The sequence below is a fragment of the Macaca mulatta genome, chromosome 6 (genome assembly GCF_049350105.2).
Source record: "Macaca mulatta isolate MMU2019108-1 chromosome 6, T2T-MMU8v2.0, whole genome shotgun sequence".
NCBI classification, from domain to species: Eukaryota; Metazoa; Chordata; class Mammalia; order Primates; family Cercopithecidae; genus Macaca; species Macaca mulatta.
In genome coordinates, this window is record NC_133411.1 from 40,285,645 (window position 1) to 40,308,621 (window position 22,977).

Sequence of the window (22,977 nt, forward strand, 5' to 3'; positions counted from 1 at the left end):
GCAGAGGACTTGATCACTAAACTGTTTACGAACAAGGAGAAAACTGATCTCAGGAAGATAATATATCGCAAGATGTTTCTACAGTGCAAAAACTAAAAATGACCTTTAGGCTTAGAACCGCTTTAACTAGACCATACTTTTGTAAGGAGAAAGATGTGACTAAGAGTAGTGTGGTCACTTGTAGGCACCTTTTTCCCCCCTCACAATAAACAACAATTGCACATCATTTACCTAAAATATTAATCATCGCAGGCATGTGTGAGCTTCTGTCATGCAGTCACTCAGTACCACATCCCAGAGAATTGCAGTGACATCTCTGGTAGAAATTTAAACTATTTACCTGAAAGGAAAGGAAAGTACTCCTTTGTCTGGCTCATTTTCCTAACTATATATTACTTTATGAATCAGAAAAGTTCAGAAAACTTTATACTGAGAAATAGAAAATAGCTAAAATGTGAATTTCATGAGTCCTGTTCCTTTCTCATTTGAATACTGGGCTCAGAAAACATGATGAATTGTGTGGATATTTGCAGTCACTTAAAGGAGGGCTTGTCAGATCTGCACTATTGACATTATGGCCTGAATAGTTCTTTGTTGTGGGGCTGTGCTGGGCATTGTAGGATCTTCAACAGCATCCCTAGCTTCTACTGACTAGAGGCCAGTAGCACCCTCCAGTTGTGGCAATCAAAAATGCCTCCATACATTGCCAAATGTCCCCTGGGGGACAAAATTGCTCCCTTTGGGAACCACTGACCTAGAGGATAGCTCATTTTCTGTCTAACTCCTCTGCGTTGATGGGGTAACATACCTCAGTCTCATTCAACAGAAATGAAACCCAACAAAGGAAGTAAATGCAATGGTTATCATTAAGCAAAGCCACGTATCAATGAAGTGGATGCATTGCCTCTCCCTTCCCCCAACAAAACCCCAGCTGACCAAGGCATTTTCTCACAGAATGAAGACTTCCTACTTTCCCAGGCCTCCCACATGAAAGAAAAAAACAAGACAAAGAAAATTCATTATACACCACATATGAGTACCAGATACAGAATCATTCCTCCTTACGAAACTTTCCCCAGAAGCTAAAACATTCTCTGCCTTGGAGTAAACCATACTGAATAGCAAAGGAGAAAAGAACTCACTGTTTCCAGAAGAGGTTTTGAGGAATTTCGTCAGGTCAACATGTGGTGGTCTGTTGGGTTTTGGTGGAGGTGGACCCAAGGTAAACAATGGAGGCAATGGCTTCTGCTTTGGGGTGGCTGAATTCTTGTCTCCCTTTTCCTTTTCCTGACTTTGGCTCCATGGCCCCTCGACTCTCAGCTTAGAAGGGGCCTTAGGGAACCTGGAAGGAGGAGCCCCTGAGGCCGAGTCTTCCTGATTCGTTTTGCCCTGGAAGGTGTTCTTAGCAGCGTCTATCTTCCTATCTTCCTTTTTTTCTTCACCATTTTTGGAGAGGCCTGGGCCTCCCCTGCTCGCAACAGGTTTCAAAACCACTCCAGGAAAGGGTGAACTTGAAATCTCCCCTGCATGGTCTTTATTTTCTGGGTCTTCCCTTGCTGGTTTTAAAGGGCCGCTTTTGGACCTGACTCCCAGGGGAGCTGGGGACCCCTTTGATGGAGACACATTCTTCATGGGGCTTTCTTCTTCGTGGGAGTTCTCAGTACTTAGGGGTGGCTTCTGGCCAAAGGCAGGTTTGGGGAAGAGGGGCTTGGATTCAAGATCTTGTGATGCTGACATAAATTTCCCTTTAACACCAGCCAATTTGGGGAATGCTTGCTTCTGTTCATTTTCCAGGGTTGGAGGAGTAGGCCCAGATTTCGGGCCTAGTGGCTTTAAGTCATGGTCTTGGTTTACACTGTGAAGAGATGGCTTGTTTCCAGGAGGCCAGGGAAACGCAGGTTTGGAATCTTCTTTGGGCAAGTTGATGGGCTTGGGGCCTACAGGTTTCGGAAATCCTACTTTTGCCTCGGGGTCTCTGGTGGTCAAGTTGGCTGGTGTTCCGAATCTTTGGCCCGCTCCAGTGGGCTTTAGAAACGGGGGCTTGGGTTCCTTGTCAGGCTTTTCCTCAGAAGAAGGTTTGACTGCCACAGGTGGCTTTGGGGACCCAAACTTAGGTACACTGCTGGGTCCTGCAGGAGGGCTGGCATTTCCTTGGTTGTTGAATAAGTTCTTTCTTGCTTGTATTCCTGAAGATGAGTTTGGCCCTGTGACTCTGAAGGGTCGGCTATTGACTGAGACATCCTCTGTCGGGTTGCCCCCTGTGTTAAATTTCGCCATGAGGGACTTTACATCTGCCTTTGCATCCTACAAACATAGGGAACAAAAACTAGCTGAGAGACAAAAGTCTTACTTGCACAGTTTAAAATACTATACCTTAAAGAGCTTCCTGGTTTGAGGCCTGCAGTGTTGCTGATTGGTTAGCAAGATATTGTAACATTTCTCTTCCTCTCTGGCAAAATAAATTGCGAGAGTTTCTTGAAAGGGGAAGGCTATGGTTGTGCATATACATTTTCGTTTGGTTATCTCAGACTGACTTGCTTATTTTTGCTTAAGAAACAAATCCTTTCTTTATTCTCACTGTTCCTCTAGATATCTTGTTGGATTTACTCTAACTTGGTATTATTTATTTTTAAAGTTTCACTTGAAAAAATATGGAAGTGACTAAAAAAGGATTTCTTCCATATTTTATAATTAAGACTCTTAAGTAGAAACTACCTTTAAAAAATGAAAGTAAGTAAGTTCTTCTGTAAATTATGGCCATGTTTAACATACATCTCTATGGTTTGCAAGAGTTTCTTTTTTTTTTTTTTTTTTTTTGCTTCTATCCACATTTAAGTTCTGTTTGCTAACAGGGAGATGTGGTGGGAAAACCTTGCTCATTTTTATAAGTAAGTAATAAAATGACTTCTTCTACTAATTTGTAATTATTTAGCACTAATGACTCACCTGTGTCCATACTAGCAAGTGAGTGTACTCACTTTCAGAATTGTTCTGTTTAGAGGTCATGCTCTGGAGGCTCAAGGGGGAAGATAAGGAAGAGGTAATAGGGACGGGCTGTCAATCTTATTTCCAGACCTTTCTTTCCACAGTCATCGCTTTTTCTGAGAGGTTCTTTTACTGGGTCTCCCCTGCTTGTCTAGAATTAAGGTATTACATAGCAAAGATAATAGGTATTCACTTTTCTCTGTGAATGTAATCCCATTTTACCTGGGAAAATTAATGGTGTGTTTGCTCTTTGTCTTGAAAGCAAAGAGTTTAAATTTTTAGTTCTTTTAGAAATATTTGAAGATTGGAGACTTTAAAAAATTCACGGAAGTTAACCAATGTGGCCATAACAATTTCCCTTTTCATGCTTTAAAATTCACCCATAACATGTTTTCCTACTTATCCCTCACCTTTCATTGCCCCGCACCCAGGCACATTTTCTCTTTCAAGGCGCAAAACCAGATCCCTCCAGTTGGGAAGGCTACTCCCACCTCCTGACTCATGTACACTTCAGGTGCTTCTACAAGCCCCTATGTTATTTCCTGTTAGAGTGATGAGAACTACCATTTAGTGGGGGGTAAATGCATGTGCTTAGTTCTATATCGTCCCATCTTATTCTTACAGTAGTTCTAAAAGAATGACGTTATTTAACCCCATTTCACAAGAAAGGAAAATGAGGCTGGAACTGCAGGAGGATGGCATGGCAAAAGCATGAGAACTGGGTTTAAATCCTAGCCAGAATTGTCATGTGCTTTAAACACGGAATTTGTAAAATGCCTGTCTGGTATACAATATGAGTTCAATATATGGAAATTATTATTAGAACTGTTAAGTAGTGTACTCAAGGTTTTGAATATGCTACCTAACAGTTCTAGGAACTGTGAGCACAGGCAAGCAAACTCAGTTGTATCTGGGTCTCCAAAGTCCAGAAACTGCCTCATTTCTTTTTGTATCCAGGCATCACCTAGCCCAGGGCCTGCCTCCCTCAGGATTCTAATATATGCTTGGGGAATGAAGGCAGGCACTCAGATGAACACTGTGCATAGTGATTTTACAAGAAATGGTGCCCTCAGCAAGAGTTTCTCTCCATACCAAACTGTAGGGCATGTGTGTTTGCAGGGTGGAAGGCTAGGGTTTTAAGCAGGAGCAGAAAAGCTAACAAGAGCAGCAATTTCCAGCTTGAATTTTGTACCTTTAATTTATCTCCCTTATCTGAGTTGTTGGAAACTGCTTGTTTTCTACCTTTCCTCCCTTTGCCACTTTCCTACCACCCGTGACTTCCTCAAATCCTCAAATAATTCCCAAAGGCAAGAGGTAGGAAGACAGCAGAACAAGGGAGAATTTGGGTGCTGGGGGAGGGAGTAGGAGAGAATGGGTTCTTCCCTGAACCCTCAGGGAGATCAGAGTTGCAGAGGACCCCAAACATCAGTGCAAAGGGCATAATTATGGCAGTACCAAGAACAAAAATTTGCCCCCTAATGAAGGAAGTCTGTCTCTGTGGAAGATGTCTTTTATTCTAGACATAATTCCATATCATATAATGTATATTCCAGATTTATAACAGGAGGCTGCATAGCTGAGTGACTAAGAGCACAGACTTAGGAACCAGGTGGCCTGGGTTTGAATCTTACTGGCTATTTAACCTTGGACAAAAGACATCAAAATTCTTTGGGCTTAGTTTTCTCACCTCCCTAATGGGAATAATAATGTGCACCTGTAGGACTGTTAGGAAAAGTAAACAATTTCCTATATGTAAAGCACTTTAAAGAGTACCTGGCACACTGGAGGATTTCTGATTTTTATAAATCAAGTGAAATGTTAGACATTCTCTAGTACTTTCTCTTTCTGCATCAATGAGGAAATGGAAAGCAAGAGTTTTAAGTGGTATCCTACTTACGTGGCTACTTTATGCCTTGGATTTCATGGGGGGAAAACCCATTAAATACCCTGACCCATTATCAAACTCAATGTGGTAGATTTAGATTGGAACGTAAGTCTTTCAGCTGCCAACCCAGACCCAGGAGGCAGTGCAATGTCAAAGTTAATAGCACAGGCTCTAGGGTTATGACTTGAGTTCAAACCTTGACTTTGCCACTTTACTAACCACGTGATCTAGCATGGTACTTATCCTCTGTGAGGCTCAGTTTTCTACATCTTTAAAATGAGAATAATAACAGTACCTATAGCTCACAGGGTTTTTCTTTTAAAATAAGGATTAAATGGGTAAAGGCATGTAAAGTTCTTAGATAAGAACTGCCTGTAATATATATGTAATAATTACCTGCTATCTCTGTTTTTCTAATTCGCTAGTCACAAAACATTATTTTCTCTAGGTGACCAAATTCTGAAGTTGCAATCATTAATGTTATGTCCCAATTTTAAATTAAAATAGCTAGAACTAATGTACTCCTGAATAACATAATAGAGTTACAATATTTAAGTTTGGTTTACCTACACTGTGAGACTTGTCACTGGATGTTGAAAGACAGGGAAAGAAAGAGCAACAAATTCCTATGCAGGACATCTTAGACTCCCTTAGTCACTAATATGTCTGGCAAATCAGTAGCCTGTACTCTGCAACTATCTAATCACTAATATTGGCTTCTTAGCTTTAGAGATTGTTTAATCACGATCACTGTTAATAAGTTTAGTAGATAAAGTGTTCAACACCCAGACTCATCCTTAATCGTAACAATAATAGGTAGATTTTTTCTTTAATCATAATGATAGAAAAAGCAAAAATGATTTTTAAAATGGATATTCTCTCATTCTGATTTCATTGTGGATTGAATATCTATTCAATTCTCTAGTACTTTTATTTTTACTTAAAAAAGGGTAGGGGTAATATATTGTTGTGTGTGATAGAGTGAAAAGTAAGCCTTCTACAACTCCTTAAGTTAGTTCCCCAGTTAGGCTGATGCCCTCATTTACCAGTACAGTATGAGTTCATACCTGTTGTTCTGGAATAATGACTAGCAGTGTTACTTTTTAGTCTCAAGCTGATCTTCCTTAAATAATAAACTACATGATGATCTTCCCTGGTTCTCTCTAGAGGCAATCACTGTCACCAGTTTCCCATGTATGCTGCTAACCGACGCATATGTAAACATAAACACACACATATTCACACACTTACATCCTTCCTTCTCCCACTTTTCACACAGATGGAAACATCTACTCTGCACCTTGTCTTTTTCTAGGACTGATATACAGTAGATATATATACACCAGTACAGGTGGATGTATGATCAGCAACCGTTTCTGATTGTTTGTACCTATGCCAATTCCAGTTGTTAAATAGTTTCAATATTAGCTCTACTTTTTTCCCTTGCCAGTTGGACCATATCGGTGCATGTTCTTTGCAGAATCTTTTTAACTTAATGATATCAAGATTGGGCTTCTACTTATTAATCAGAGGAGGTATTTCACAACCTGGAAGACATCACAGTTTATAATGTTTTAGTAAAACAAAAATTTCATTTGCAATTTCTTTTCAAAGCCATTTGAAGCAATTTGTTATTATTTCTACCTGCTATGTATCCATATAATGCTTAGTCCAGATGACTCACCAATATAGCTCACAAACACAGATTTAATAGTAGAAAATCTCTTCATGGAAATTAATTTCCTTTAGCCCCCATATATTTTGCCCTTCCTCACTATCTTCAATGGTATAAACTTTTACATTTGCCACAGACCTTGGGAAAATGTCTGTTAACAAAAATGCTTTTGTTACATCCTCCAGATTTCCAGTTAAAAAGCCCAGTTTTCAGAAAATCTTTTTCAGTTTTAGCAATCTGCATAAAAGTAATGAACCTAGTAAACAGTTAAAGGCTGAGACGGCACGAAGGACAGACATCCCATCTTTTCTGTTCCTAGAAAGAAAATTTCCCTTTTGTAGTCAGTTCACCTACATAGTTACATGTGGAAAACTAAAAATATTTTATCTCTATTATTGGGAACAGGATTTTGTTTTGTTTTAGTTTTATTGTTATATTACTCATGGTTTTAAATATTTCTTGGATATTGTGCTAATCTAGTGGTTCTTAACCTGTGCTAGTGGGAATTCCCCCCCGCCCCCCCTGCTGGGGGAGGTTTTTCAATGTCTAGAAGCATTTTTGACTAAAATGACCAGCCAGGGAAGGGGTTGGATAGAGGCCAGGGATGCTGCACATCTGTTCTATAGGAGAGTCTCCCACAAGAAAGAATTATCAGTTCAAAACGTGGATAGTGCCAAAGTTGAGAAACCCTGAGCTAATTCTATTGCTCTTGAACTACTGAAATTAACTTACCAGGAAGTCAGATTTTAATTTTTTTTTTCCATAGACTACACTCTAACACCTACAAATAACTGTATAGAAACTAAATGAGCCACTACTAGCAATGGTTTTTAAAGTTGCCCACCTTGGAAAGTCTCATCTTTAGGATATTCTTTAAAATACAAAAGAAATGAAACTTCCATAAATCATGAGTAACTAATGAATTTAAAATGACTTCAAAGTCAGATTTTACCTCCTTAAGATATGTTTGTGTCACTTTTGCAATTAAAGCAAGAGGAGAATTAATCTCTGCTGTGGCTGCTGTTACTCTTCCCTGTATAAAGCCCATAAAAAAGGAATAAAATGACTTCATTTGATTGTATGTAATGCTTCTAATCATGAGGGAGGCAGTAAAAGAATAAAATAGTTTACCCAAATTGGTTTTTCAAAAAATCTTTGATAAATTTTTACCATATGTGGAGTTTCTTTATTCTTATATTGAGATAAAGTCGTTTGTTACCCATGACTTATTCGGTTTCAACTCCTGGTTCTTCTTATGGAACAAAATTTGTTCCTACCACTGCCATCCTTACCCGTAATAGGACCCCAGTACAGTGATATCAGAGGGCAACAAGAGGCTGTGAGGGGGCTCATGAGTACAGGAGAAAAGGTTCCAGGAAGCCAGCCCTCGTCCTGCCTAAGGCTTTGGAGGTTGTAGCCAGGGCAGATGAAGATGGTGCTCTGGTTGGAGACCCAGCTTCTGTGGGGCTGATGCCTTTTGTTACTCAAACTTAGGACCTGCTCTGCCAAGGTCTGACCAGGAGGTGTAACAAAAAGATTGAATGTGTAACAAAAAAGTGTAACAAAAAGAGACAGAATGTTCTCCCCTAAGCTGGAGAAACTTACTATCCTTGAGGCAGGAAGCACACTGGCAAAAATTTGTAATAGATTCAAGCAATTCAAATTTTTATACAGCAATAGGATTCTGCATTACTGGTTTGCATTGCCTAGATTAAAGAAAATAATACATATGTCCCCCATGACCAAGCCCTCCATCCCTTCTCATCACACACAACACACACACAATGCACACGCGCGCACACACACAGTCTTTGTACCCAGGAAACCTGGAAAAGGGAATGGTTTTAATCTGAAAATAAACTTTCATAAAACTCTTTACTACTATAAATTACATTAAAAAAACTATCCCAACTTAAGAGTTAATGGTTGCTGGCTGAAAATACAGTACTCCTGACAAGACCCTTCACAGGCATGGTGGATAACAAGTTCCACTACAGATAATAGAACCGCAGGGATCTCTTCTATCCCCATTAACACTGTTTAAATACGTTTTTTCTTTTTTTGAGACGGAGCCTTCCTCTATCATCCAGGCTGAAATGCAGTAGCGCGATCTTGGCTCACTGCAACCTCTGCCTCCTGGGTTCAAGCGATTCTCGGGCCTCAGCCTCCGAGCAGCTGGTACTACAGGCATGCACCACCACGCCCACTAATTTTTGTATTTTTAGTAGAGACGGGGTATCACCATGTTGACCAGGCTGGTTTTGAACTCCTGACCTCAGGTGATCCACCTGCCTCAGCTTCCCAAAGTGCTGGGATTACAGGCACAAGCTACTGTACCCGGCCTATTTAGATTCTTAATGAATTATAATTTACATATGTGCTGTTTCCCCAAGGAGATGTAAAAGCAGGAACCTTGTTTTATTTTTCCTGCTCAACAGCAGTTCCCTCCCTGGCAAACAAACACACACATCCCTGAACCTGGCACATCTCTTTCCATAATATGCATTGAACATACTGGCTGATGGACTGAGTTTACTTAAATTTCACCTTGCTTGGTCATACAGATGGGAGTGGAGGAGATGATTTTCTTAGCTCCTTTGTTGACCTGTAGTTGTGATTTAAGCACTTGCTAATAGAATATCTATTTCATTACAAATGAGCTGTGGTGGATTCCAGTGGGCTGAGCCTCTGAGGCTGGAGAGAGCACCAGGCCCCTCTTCAACAGGATGTGGGAACTTGACTCTCGCCGCAAATTAAGTTCTTGGGGCAGGAGCCCTCTGCTGCAGGCTCTGGGCGAGGGCATGGGTAGGAGGAGCTGGTGGCGGAAGCACCGGTGGTAGCATTGATTGTGACAACCCCTGTATGTTTTTCTGTAACTTGTGAAGGTGGAGATGGAACTGCCACAACCCCAGCAGTCAGCGATGCCCTGTCTTGCATTGTGAGGTGTCGTGTGGAAAGAAACACCTGACTTAAATGGGGACTTTCTGGGTGGTGTGTGTGCCCCGCCAGGTCCCCTCAGACCTTGGCAGAGAACCTCCGCAGATGTCTGTATGCATCATCTCCTGGTCTGGTGTTATTCCGAGTACTGACGATCCGGACCCTTCTCCTGTTTCTACTGTGTTCTCTCTTCCAGAGTGAATTAGAGCAGAAGAAGCAAGATAGCCTAGCAGGTAGTAAAGTTTTGATGGTGATGGTCCACCTCCCAAATGCTGGTGCCTTGTATACTCTATAAGACATGTACATCAGTTGGATTTTTGTGTACCCCCTGTTTTTAGAATCAGGAGTTTGAGAATCATCATCGATCTACAAATTTGAACCTTGAACATTCTCTTCCTGGTTATCCTACAAAATAGCTCCTGTACAAATAGTTTTGACTTTGCCATGGCCTCTGAGGGCTTAAACATAAATGGATAAGGAAGTTAAATATGACTTTCTAGTCAGGCATGAGAGTGCATGTCTGTGGTCCTAGCTATTCAGGAGGCTGAGTGGGAAGACCGCTTGAGCCCAGGGGCTTGAGTTCAGCCCGAGCAACATGGCGAGACCCTGTCTCTAATACAAATAATACATATGAATATATATGACTTTCTAGGTGTTTCTGAGGTTTGTATTGCTATATGTTTTTGAGTTCTTGATGTGGATAGAATGGCAATAGGATGTAGAGAATACATAGTTGAGATGTAGATAGTATAGAACAACAAATGGTCCTAAAACCACTTATTTTTCTTATTCTATTTTATAATTTTTATAGCAAATTTAACTTACATTTGTTTAGGATAATTCACTCAGCCTGCATGAGCTGAAAATACCAAATTAGAAAATAATTTTTCAGGAATTTATATTTTGACTAACGAACTTAGAGATAATTGAAAAATGTTTTCATAGATATCTTATTAGTGGCTTATTTGATTCTTAGGCTAACAGTTAATGTACACTTCATAATACAATATAAGTTCTTTCATTTTTTTCTGTTCCTCCAACCTCAAAGAGAGACCTAAATTTCAACTACTATTTCTTATGGTTGTTCTATTTTCATATATACCCCAATAAAAACTTTGTTTTGCTAAGGACATTTGAAGTCTGAAATAAAAATCCTTGTTGTCTGGGAAAGATACTTTTGACAAGGGAAAAATAGAAATGTTATGCTTCCTTTTTTTCCTCAGCTGTCGTGTCACTCCCAACAAATGCAAAAACACAGACACACACAGACACACGCTCCTGGGCGCTCAATTTCTTTTCTACACTCAACATGATGTTAGAAACTGAAAGTTTATTGTCTACATGGAGTGAAGTGGGGGTGGAGGAATGAGGCTATCTGTGGGGTTTTCTAGAGACTTCCTTCCCAGAATGTGAAAAGATCTGTGTGAAAACTGCTAAGAAGAGGCAGAACTCAACGAGTTAACCAAGACAGGTGGCAGCAGCTGGGCACAGTGGGTGGCTCAAGCCTGTAATCCCAGCATTCGGGGAGGCTCAGGCAGGAGGATTGCTTGAGGCCAGGAGTTTGAGGCTAGCCTGGGCAACAAAACAAGACCTCATTTCTCAAAAAGAATATGCAATATTAGCCAGGCACAGTGGTGAGTACCTGTAGTCCTAGCTACTCTGGAGGCTGGGATGGGAGGACTGCTTGAGCCCAGGAGGTCAGTGCTGCAGTGAGCCATGAATGCACCACTGTACTCTAGCCTGGGTGACAGAGCATGACTTTGTCTCAAAAAAAAAAAAAAAAAAAAAAAAGGTAGGTGGCAGCTTTCAGTCAATGAGAGATCCAGAGTTTGATCTGAGGAAAGTAAAAGCTATACATTAGAAATGGAAAGGCACGGAAGATTCCAAAAAGAGAAAGAGATAATATTTTGAAACCTCACTCTATGGAATATGACAATGCGGGGTATCCCTCCTCCCCCCAACCCTCCCCCTTGTTCCCATTCCATTTTGTCTCCTTTTGAGCTTTGAAGAAAATGCATTCAATGTTTAGTAATCGGGATTAAATAATAGAAGCACTTCACACCTCTTAGCTCACTGTTTCTGATAACTGCGCAGTAACAAGACTCTGCCATGAGATGAGCATCTTTTCTCACCTTTGTTATCATGGTGCTCTTCACTTTGGGTTGCACTTTTTCTCATTAAAATTGTGATGTTTTCAATTTCAAGCTTTCCATGGTGTTCATCCTGCTCTTAGGACCCAGCCACTCTCCTTTTCCAGGCACGCTTCTCTTTCCAAAGCATTTCATGGCTTCAGCTGCTCTGGGCTCTCACTTGTCCATTCATTCATGGATTCATTCATTTTCTTCTGTGTGTTCTAGAGACTCCTTGCTTATGTGCTAAATCTATTGTGTGGCACCTTGCCACAATCTAGATTAACATCTATGCTTTACTAAAAACACTTTTCTTGGTGAACAAATCGCCTTTACACCCCCCCTGCCAAAAAAAACCCCACCTCTATATATACTCATATAATTATAAAAAAATTCTTGAGTTTAGTAGTTTATACCCATTCCTAATTTCATTATTAAACTAATAATCACATTTTAAAAGAAAATTTCACATATAATACCTCATTTGATCCTCCCAAAGCCCAGTTAGTTCTTAGTGTTATTAATATACAACCCAACCATAAACTGAATCACTTAAGCTTTAGCAGGGGTAGGATGAGAACCAAAACCAGGTTCTGATTCCAAATTCTGTGCTCACCCTATATGCCATAGGAAGCATGACCTTCATTGTCTTTCTCATGTAGTTACTAGTTTAAGTTCTCAGCTCACACACAAAACTTTTTGGCAGTTTCTGATTCTAATCCAAAATGTTTTCCACCTAACTCTAGCCATTGACCTCCTGCCCAAGAATCCCTCGTCATTGCAAGGGATGTGATAACATTTGTCCTACTTACGGTTGTGATCCTGGCAGATCTGAGATGAGCAAGGAAACAGAGCAAGACACGGAGTTTACAGGGCTCAAGGCCAAAACATCTTGATTGACTTTACAACATCGTGGCCAATATGAAAAGGGGAAACAACTAAGAGACCACAAACAATTCCGTTTGTTTTAAAAACCTTTAGTTTGTGCATATGTGTGTTGGTGTAGGGGTGAGGTGTTTAGATAGATGACTATATTAGGGCTTTTTCAGCCCAACCCTGGCTCCAAACAGCTGTCCCTTAGAGTTGGTTACGTGAACCATCTAACTGGCAGTTTAGGGGCTCAGGACACCATTCTGGTTCATTCATTGTCTGCCTGAGATGGTGCTTATTGTTCATTTGGCTGCAGCCTCAAACTTATTACTAGGGGTGGTTGAAGAAGGGTGTAAACAGATACTACAGGAGAAAGAAGTTATAATTTGGGAAGTCCCATGGCAAAAATCAGATTGATAACAATGCATTTATATATAATAACTTCTGTCTGAATGAAAAAGTGAAAAAAGTGTTAACATCTTTGGTTAGTTCAAAGAACAACAACAACAAAAAATGAAACACACCAAAACCCTTTCCTGTGTTATGCTTTCTAAATACTAAATGGTTTTCAAAACAAAGTACCACAGAGAGAGTCATCTATAATTTCTAGATAAATTTTTCTTTTAGTTAAAAATTTAAACCAAAATAAGATACTACTTCATATCCATTTGAATGGCTATAATTTTAAAAAAAAGCAGAAAGTAATAAGTGTTGGACAGGATTTGGGGAAATTGAACACTTGTGCACTGCTGGTGGGAACGTAAAATGGTACAGCTGCTGTAGAAAACAGTATGGTGGTTCTTTAAAAAATTAAGCATAGAATTACCATATGATCCAACAATTCCACTTCTGGTGTATACCCAAAAGAGCTGAAAGCAGGGACTTGAGCAGATATGGGTAGATCCCATGTTTATAGTAGCATAATTTACAATGCCAAAAGGTGGAAACAAACCAAGTGTCTGTTGACAGATAGAGGGATAAACAAAATGAGGTTTATAATACAATGGAATGTTATTCAGTTTTAAAGAGGAAGGAAATTCTGACATATGCTGTAACATGGAGAAACCTTGAAGACATTACGCTAAGTGAAATAAGCCAGTCATAAAACAACAAGTATCGGCTGGGTGCCATAGCTCATGCCTGTAATCCCAGCACTTTGGGAGGCCAAGGCGGGTGGATCACTTGAGGCCAGGAGTTTGAGACCAGCCTGGCCAACATGTTGAAACCCTGTCTCTACTAAAAACACAAAAATTAGCCAGGCATGGTGGTGCAAACCTGTAATCCCAGGTTACTTGGGAAGCTGAGGCAGGATAATCACCTGAACCCAGGGGAGGTGGAGGTTGCAGTAAGCCAAGATCGCACCACTGCACTCCAGCCTGGGCAACAGAGCAAGACTCTGTGTCAAAAAAAAAAAAAAAAAAAAAAAATTATTGTGTGATTTCACTTATGTGAGGTACTTAGAGTAGTCAAATTCATAAAGGCAGAAAGTAGAATGGTGGTTGCTAGGGGCTGGAGGGAGGAGGGAACAGTTAATTAATATTTAATGGATATAGAGTTACAGTTGGGAAAGATGAAAAAGTTCCTGAAATCGATAGTAGCAATGTTTGCACACAATGTGAATGTATGTAATGCCACATTTTACCCTTAAAAATGGTTAAAATGGCACATTTTATATTATATATATTTTACCATAATTAAAAATTCAATAAGAATGTTAAGAAAATGTTTGAAGAATTATAAATTTAAATTAAATATAACAGTGGATCAGTATCAAATATCTAATATGAATAAAACAATAAAAAATCCACTTGAGAAATATAAGCACAACTCTGACTAGTTTTTGTTTTTGTTTTAGTTTTTTTTGTTTGTTAGTTTTTGACTGATAGGGTAAATAAAAGTATTTTGAGTGGTTTTCTTTGAGATGACGATGGGGAAATAATGAGAAGGGCATTGTGCGGTAGGATCACCCTGGGGGAAGTTTTTTTAAAGCAGCACTTGCTGTGTGGCCCAACCTACCCTGCTGTGCTCCTCTCAGGGATCTTTAGGGGGACTCACCAACCCAGTCAGCCAGGGGTGCGGGGGGGAGGGTGTGGCATCCTGTGGTGTATTCAGAAGCAAACATTATTAAAGACGAGTGGGATCCTGGATCTGTCTTACTCTTATCCTCACATCTTTCTTGATCAATTACTACCAAAAGAGTGGCAGAAATTCAGTGGCAAGGATGGGGGCACCTTTTGGAGTGGGTACCCTGATTTAGCACAAGTGAATGGGATTGGAGTGCAGATGCTGGTTGCTTGTCTATAAATTATGCCCATCTATATGCCAAAAAGATACGCCCACGTATCAGAACCTATGAATATGACCTTATTTGGAAAAAAGGTCTTTGCAGGTATAATTAAGGATCATTCAACGGAATCATTCTGGGTTATGTAGGTAGCCCTACATCCAATGACAAGTGTCCTTATAAGATACAGAAGAAGAGAAGACAGCAGAAGAGGAGAAGGCCATTTTATAAGAGAGGTGGAGGTTTTAGTGATACAGCCACAAGCCACAGAATCCCTGGAACCACCCGAAGCTGGAAGAGGCCAGAAACGAATCCTCCCCTAGAGCCTTCAGAGGGAACATGGTTCTGCCCACAGCTTGAGTTTGGACTTCTGGCCTCCAAAACTGAGGGAGGATAGATTTCTGTTGTTGTAAGTTGCCTAGTTTGTGGTACTTTGTTAGAGCAACCACAGGAAAATAATACATACCCTTACAAAACTCTCAAATTACCTTTTTTCATGTGTGTATATAATATGATTTTTAATATTGCGTATATTTATATTAGCATATATTAGAAATCTCTAATATAAAAATAGTGTTATGCATATTGTTAAAATTCTACCCGCATCTCCCTCCTTTGTTCACTCTTCTATTTATTTGTTTGTTTTTAAATTTTATTTTAAGTTCTTTCTGGGATACATGTGCAGGATGTGCAGGTTTGTTATACAGATAAATGCGTGCCATAGTGGCTTGCTGCATCCCTCAACCCATCACCTAGGTATTAGACCCCACATGCACTAGCGATTCATGGTGATGCTCTCCCTCCCCCTGCCCCGCAACATGCCCCAGTGTGTGTTGTTCCCCTCCCTGTGTTTGTGTTGGATTTCTACAAATGTCCAATAGTCTATGTGGGTGAAGTTTAGGAGGAAGGGAGAAAAGATTGTTTCATGATCATTTTTTGCTGCACCACCATTTGTTGCCATATTAGAGGTGACATCCCAGCTGGGATTATCCCTAACTTGGAAAGACTGAGTTGGGGATTAGTCACAGACAGCAGGTGAGTTTGGTAGCATTTCACCTGCACTTAGAAGCAAAGTCATCCACTGCTCTGACCAACTCTCATGGCACAGGCCTCAGCAACATGATTAACAAGGTTATGTATTGAATTTATATAGCTAAATAGTTTTCCTGGTTTCTTATCTGTTTAGAGAGGCTGATTAGCAGAGGTAGAAAAACAAGACAACCACTGAGCTTTCCAAATTCATCAGAGAAACCCCAGACCAGCTTCTGATGGGGGAATATTCCTTGACTTCCAGAGCTTCCCACTGGATTTTCATCCTGCCCAAAGACATTCTTGGTTTATTCCTAGTGACCAATAGAGAGCGTTCCAGCAATCACTTCTTGTCAGTCAGCAACTATATAATAAATACCTGGGACATGCTTGGCCCTGGGCTTTGGTAAAAAGAAAGGAGACAAATGGGCCTTAAAGGTAGAACAATTTCAATTAGAAGCCTGTGTAAGGTTTAGAAGCACAGTGTTTGAGAAAGAAAAATATCCTTAAACATCAGCGAACCAAGTCCTTCATTTTACAAAAAAGAAGTTGGGTAAGACATCTGTCCAAGGTCACACAGCTGGGCTAAAATCTGGGTCTCTCCCTTGCTCATCCTCTGAGCTTTCCATTGCTCTATGCTGTCTGACCTGTGGGGTACAGCGTCTACAGCAACTTGCTATTAAAAAACAGTCACAAGAAGAGAGGGCAACCCGGATTGCCTTCTTGGCCAGGTGCTGTGCTAAGAGCTTTTCAGGGATTACCTCATAACAGGTCTATGGAGACGTTACTGTTATCCCCATTTGACAAATAAAGAAACTGAGTCATGGAACGATTTGGGAACTCGCCCAAGGCCCGCCGCTGGTGCGTGGCACAGACCACCTTCAAGCTCAGGATCTTGATTCTGGAGTCACAGTCTTAACCGCAACCTCTGGAACCTCAGCCCAAACCTACCAGCGGGCCATGGTTCACTCTCTTTGCTTTCTTGTTTTTAGAAATGTTCCTTTAGAGGCAGCCTCTAGTAACACCTCAGACAAGTGAAGTATCATTTCTACTTCACTGACCTCTCTGTCTTGTGAACATATTGTATACATGGTGGAAAATGTGGTTTTAAAAGCACGTTGAGGCTGGTAAAAGCTTCAAAGCCACCGCCTGCACTTACTCTTTGAACCACTAGATGTCAGTGTGATTGCTCTATGAAGCGGCCGTAACTTGCAAGGTGTCGCATTGCCCGGGAAATCAGCTGCAGCGAGCTTCCAAGCCTCTGGACTACAGCAGAAGCTGGGGGGAATTTGAAGCCCAATGGTAGTAAACAAATAATGGACATGACAATCAGGCAGTGTGGATTTCAACCTTTACAATAATTTCTCAAGGGAAACGGAATCCATTTTAGCCTTTCCTTTTTGAAACAGATGGTCAACTTTTCCATGGGGTGTCTTAAGTGCACCATAACTCCTCTGATATTCAGGATCACCTTTAATGGCACATCATAAAATATGTGGTTTTATTGTAAAGAGCAATCTTATCCTCCTCCCCCTCACCTATCACTTATGATTAATTTCTTAAGGCATTGGACTCTTTGAAGTGCGTGTGTCTCACCTTGCATGGGGACGTTTTGCTCTACTTAAAACCTCCGCTGGCATTCCCGTAGCATGGGCAGAAAACCACAGCCACAGCTTCACCCTTCCTGTGATAAACCCGTCTGTTCTCCACACAGAATTATTTGTATTTAATGCAAAAATATTTAAAATGGTGGATATTAATTATCTATTATTTTACATTAGTATTGAAAAAGTGTATATAGTTTTTTCCCCTCAACAACTTCATGAGATAAGTTCTATTATCATCCCCATATTTAGATGAGAAAACTGAGACACAGAGAGGTTAAGTGGCTCTCCCAAAGTCACACAGCTAATAGAAAGCAGAGTCAGAGGCCCATTTTCTATTAATTACTTCACGGCAAATCAAGTTAAATAGAGGGGGGAAAGGCCTTGTGAATTTTTCAGAAGAATCAGCAATGTATACAAGAGAGCCAAAGGCTCCGATGAAAATTTGGAGTTGCTGGTTGCTTTGAAAGGCCTCCTTGGCTGATTTGCAGCTGTTTGTCATCATTTATCCAGTTTGCCAGGATTCCATAATTGATGGCAGTATAGTCCCTTTCTTTAGTCTATGTAGAAATCTCACACGAATTCCCACCTCCTGCCAGGTTTGGAGGAAATGGAAAGTTACTCTTTCTTATCAAAAGGATGGACACATGTTTGTTAGAAAACAGGATGAGGCCGGGCGCGGTGGCTCAAGCCTGTAATCCCAGCACTTTGGGAGGCCGAGGCGGGCGGATCACAAGGTCAGGAGATCGAGACCACAGTGAAACCCCGTCTCTACTAAAAATACAAAAAATTAGCCGGGCGCGGTGGCGGGCGCCTGTAGTCCCAGCTACTCAGGAGGCTGAGGCAGGAGAATGGCGGGAACCCGGGAGGCGGAGCTTGCAGTGAGCCGAGATCGCGCCACTGCACTCCAGCCTGGGCGACAGAGCGAGACTCCGTCTCAAAAAAAAAAAAAAAGAAAACAGGATGAAATAAATCATCTGTGCCCAGCTCTGTTGGCAATAAAACCTTGTTTCTGGTTTCACTGCAAGACATTGTTCAACACTAGTGGCACCAGAGGTTCCAAAAAGAACACACGAGAGGCCTTATCCAGTTACAAAACAGCAAGTGACAGACGCATTCCTGGCCACATTTTTATCTGCTTATCATCCTTTTGGCTACAATGAGGCTGAGTTTTAGTGTCTCATGTTCATCTCTTTTGCTATTTTCCAACAGAACATGCATTTCTTTCAGTTATTCAGCTAGTACAGTCTGTGTGCCAGAATTTGGAAGTGGTGCTTTTTTCCTGCTATAAAGAATTACACATTTATTTGAAAGAAGAAACCTAGGCATAGCTGTTACCTGACTCCTGCAGAATAAGGCGGAAGGATGGCCTCCTTTAGTGGATCTTCCTGGGCCAGGGTCTGGGACCCACTTACTTTTTGCTGTTGCATCTGCTCTGCATGTGGAACTCAAGAACTGCGGAGTTTTCTGATGCCTGGCAGGGTTTTGTTCAGGGCAGTGGTTGAGTGAGCCACACCTCCCTCCCCCGACCAGGCAAACTTAGACAAGAAAAGTTCTATTATGCCCTCAGGATATTGAGTAAGAAGGAGGAGAAAGAGGAACTTAAAAGTGCCTGTTCAGCCTGGATACTTCTGCTGACATTCCCACCAAGCATGTGATATTTAAAAGGGTAAAACCAAAACAAGGTTCTCCTGCCTTCCACCATATTTATTCAAGAGGAAGAAGCTGTAAGTTCTTTGGACCCATAATCTTCCCACACACCCAGAGGTGTCACCTGCTGTGGGGGCCATAGGGGGATGCTTACAATTAGAAAGGTCCACCGGAGCATGTGGAATATTTGGAACCTAACTGCACCTGAGGTCAGGAGGTAAAGTGGGGTGCTTGACCATATCAACTGAAGGGTGGTCACTCATGTGCTGGAAAGCCCACTAGACTCACTCTGTCTGGTCTCTGTTAGACTATTCTTCAGGCTGGAAGAAATGGAGTATTTATATGATAATCCACATGAAAAGACTACCATCGGGGCTGAGTGCAGTGGGTCATGCCTTAATCCCAGTACTTTGGAAGGCTGAGGCAGAGGATTGCTTGAGACCAGGAGTTCAAGACCAGTCTTGAAAACATGGTGAGACTCTGTCTCTACAAAACTATAAAAACATTAGCCAAGTGTGATGGTGCATGCCTGTAGCCCCAGACACTTGGGAGGCTGAAGTGGGAAGGTTGCTTGAGCACAGGAGTTCAAAGCTTCAGTGAGCTATGGTTGTACCATTGCACTCCAGCCTGGGTAACAGAGCAAGATCCTGTCTGAAGGGGGAAAAAAAGAAGAAGAAAGAAAGACAGAAAAAAAAAAGAAAGAAGAAAGAAAGAAGAAAAAAAGAAAGAAAGAGAAAAGAAAAAAGAAAAGAAGAGAAAAAAGAAAAGAAAAGAAAAAGAGAAAAGAAAAGAAAAGAAACCCCCCAAAACAGAGGCTACCATTGGGACTAAATGAGATTTTAACAAACTGTGGTTGTGAAATTAACCTCCCCCACCTTCCTTCTACTCATTCATTCATAAACATCAAACACTTAACCTCCCCCACCTTCCTTCTACTCATTCATTCATAAACATCAAACACTTACTGTGTGGGTCAAGCACTGCCCAAGACTAGAAAGATGGAGAAGACGAGGATTTTCCTCTCAATGGCTTATAATCTTACAGACGTTATGCCAGAGATGGTCACTTTCCTCCCAGTATGATTTTCCCTTCTTATAGAGTAGTGGGGTCAGCAAAATATGGCCCACGTGCCAAATCTGGCCTGTAGAATGTTTTGTACAGACCTCAGGCTAAGAATTTACATTTTTTAAGAATTGTAAGAAGAGGGAGAAGAAGCAAAAGAAGACAATGATGACAACAATGATGATGACATGGCTGAGATCGTATATGGCCTGAAATGTTTACTATCTAGTCCTTTTTTTGACAGGCCTAAATGATAGAAGAAGTTTGCCAAAAGTTTAGGATGCTTATTCTATCCTAAGCAGTCTCTGGCTTTTTACCTGGCCCACAGCTACACAGGACAAGGCCTTTTCTAGTCCCTCTTGCCATTAGATTTGTCCATATGGTTAAGTTTTAGTCAATGGGATCTATGCAGAAGGGATCTATGTAGCTTCTTGGTGGTGCCCTAAAAGAGGGCCCCATCAAGCTTTCTCCTCCCAGCCGGCTGGAATGCTGTGGGGGCCTGAGCTCTTCTGATCCAGTGATGACTAAGGTAATACTCTAGGCATGATGGAGCCAGAAGATAGAAGGACCTGGCCCCCGACACAGGAGACAACCCCATCATCACTGGATTTTGCTAGATGGTTATAAAGACGGGAACAGGAGGAAAAACATTTAACTTTAAAAAATCAATGTTATGTTGTGTTTCTTTTGCTGCAACCAAACATGTATTATAACCACTATAGAGATAGACACTGTATAACTAACCATGACACACTGTGATGAGTATTAAGCTCAAAGTACGAATAAAGGCCTCTGGAAATACCCAGGAATATATAATTCCTTCTGCATGGGGGCAGAAGAGTTGAGGAAGACTTTACCTAACATGGGACAGTTAATCTTGGACCATGAAGGAAGCCTAATTGGAATTTGGGATTATTTGTTTTTCTTCTCCTCTCTGCCAACCTCTAGGTGGCTCATGCGTGTAATCCCAGCACTTTGGGAGGCCCAGGAGGGTGGGTCACCTGAGGTCGGGAGTTTGAGAGCAGCCTGGCCAGCATGGTGAAACCCTGTCTCTACTAAAAAATCCAAATATTAGCTGGGTGTGGTGGTGGTGCATGCTTGTAATTCCAGCTACTCAGGAGGCTGAGGCAGGAGAATTGCTGGAACCCAGGAGGCAGAGGTTGCAGTGAGCTAAGATTGCAGCATTGCACTTCAGCCCAGGCCAACAACAGCAAGACTGTCTCAAAAATTAAAATAAAATAAAATAAAATAAAATAAAATAAAATAAAATAATCCACCAAAAGTGAGCAACACACCCTGTCTTCAGGGAATGAACACACCCTGTCTTCAGGGAATGTACACACCCTCTCCTTTTTCACCTGGCTCACTCCTGCTCATGCTCCAAAGCCCAGGGTAGATATCATCTTCTTTTGAACCTTGTCCCACAAGACTGGATAAGGCCTTCTGAGCTCTGGCGTCTTGTACTCTGTTTTAGTTGTTGGAGATATATCTGTCTTTCTCACTAGATCATGAGTTCCTTGAGGGTTGGTGGTAACTGTGGCTTATTTGTCCTGGATTTCTAGCTTCTAGTACATCGCCAGGCACACAGAAGGCACTTTATAAACATTGAGTAAATTGATTTATTAGAGGCCAAGGGTAGCTTCCTGGTTTGTGGGACTGTTACTTTTTTTTAATGAATTTGTCCTAGGAAAGGAAAGGTGAGCCCTGCAATTTATATTTCTCAGCCTCTGTGTCCTCAAAGTATATACATTTTTAAAAGTTTGCTTTCCAAAAAGGAAGAAAAGAAATGTACACATTTAGAAAGTTTTAATTTAAAAAATTGAAAGTTTAATTTGATGTGAAAGGTCTGTATGCTTAGTAGTGTCTGAAAGGTTTGAAGATTTAATAAAAACAACTAAAATGTTATGAGGTGAGTTTAGTAACATGGTATGTTTCTGAAATAAGTGGAAGTATAGATACTTGCTCAACTTTATCTTATTTTGAGCTTCTCTTATTATCGCATAACAATAAACATTCATTTTTCTATTTTAATAAAATCTTTACTTACAAAGGAAAATTTGTGCAAGAATATTATTTGATTACAAGATGATGATGCTGATAATTACATTTGATTCTCCCCTTGTCACTCTGTGTTATGTGTCTTATAATCAATAAAAGAGGAAGGGGAACAACATGCACTGCGGTCTGTCGGGGGAGGACAGTGGAGGGGAGAGCATCAGGAAAAATAGCTAATGCATGCCGGGCTTAATACCCAGGCGATGGGTTGATAGGTGCAGCAAACCACCATGGCACATGTTAACCTATGTAACACACCTGCATGTCCTGCACATGTACACTGGAACTTAAAATAAAATTAAATTTAAAAATAAAAAATAAAAGCAAAAGCATTGCTTTTGATGCAAAGCTATTTTACTACATGCTTTGGCTACATGCAATCAATTTTCTGAACTGGCAAATTAATGTAAGACTTTAAGACACCGTATAGTACTAGTATTTTCCCCTATCATTTAGAGGAAAATATAAAAATATGAGGAGCATATTTTCCTTTACATATAGTCCTTCTTGAGATGGTGTTAACAGAAGGTGAAGTTAGAAAGAATTACTTGCATTATGTTTCTAAAGGAAACCAATAATTTAATATTACGTTATTATTTGAGTATGAAGTTTTCATTATTTTTGTGGCTATTCACTAAAGGCCTTCATAAATTACAGGGAAACCTGAGCAATTAAATTAAAAAAAAAATTCAAAGCCTTCTTAAATAAAGTTTTTGGTCTTATATCTGCTACAGAATCATAGCTAACACCTCAGTGCTTCTGGATATTTTATTAAATGTTTAGGGCTTCCATTCCCCCATGCAAGAGTAATT

The 22,977-nt window shown here is 40.7% G+C and overlaps 1 protein-coding gene across 9 annotated transcripts in view; it reads right to left on the reverse strand.

Moving 5' to 3' along the window:
* Positions 1-22,977, reverse strand: part of FYB1 (FYN binding protein 1) — a 165,474-nt gene that overhangs the window by 99,633 nt on the left and 42,864 nt on the right. For 4 of the 9 annotated variants that reach the window (XR_013418310.1, XM_028849414.2, XM_015139943.3 and 1 more), the window contains exon 2: positions 1,143-2,304. Coding sequence is in view for 8 of the 9 variants with exons in the window: in XM_028849414.2 (XP_028705247.2) it covers positions 1,143-2,304 (1,162 nt within the window). In the remaining variant the exon portion in view is untranslated. Of the gene's footprint in view, positions 1-1,142; positions 2,305-12,423; positions 12,600-18,736; positions 18,858-22,977 lie in introns of those variants that run through there. The other 5 variants (XM_078004683.1, XM_001084428.5, XM_015139942.3 and 2 more) reach the window with 2 other exon arrangements.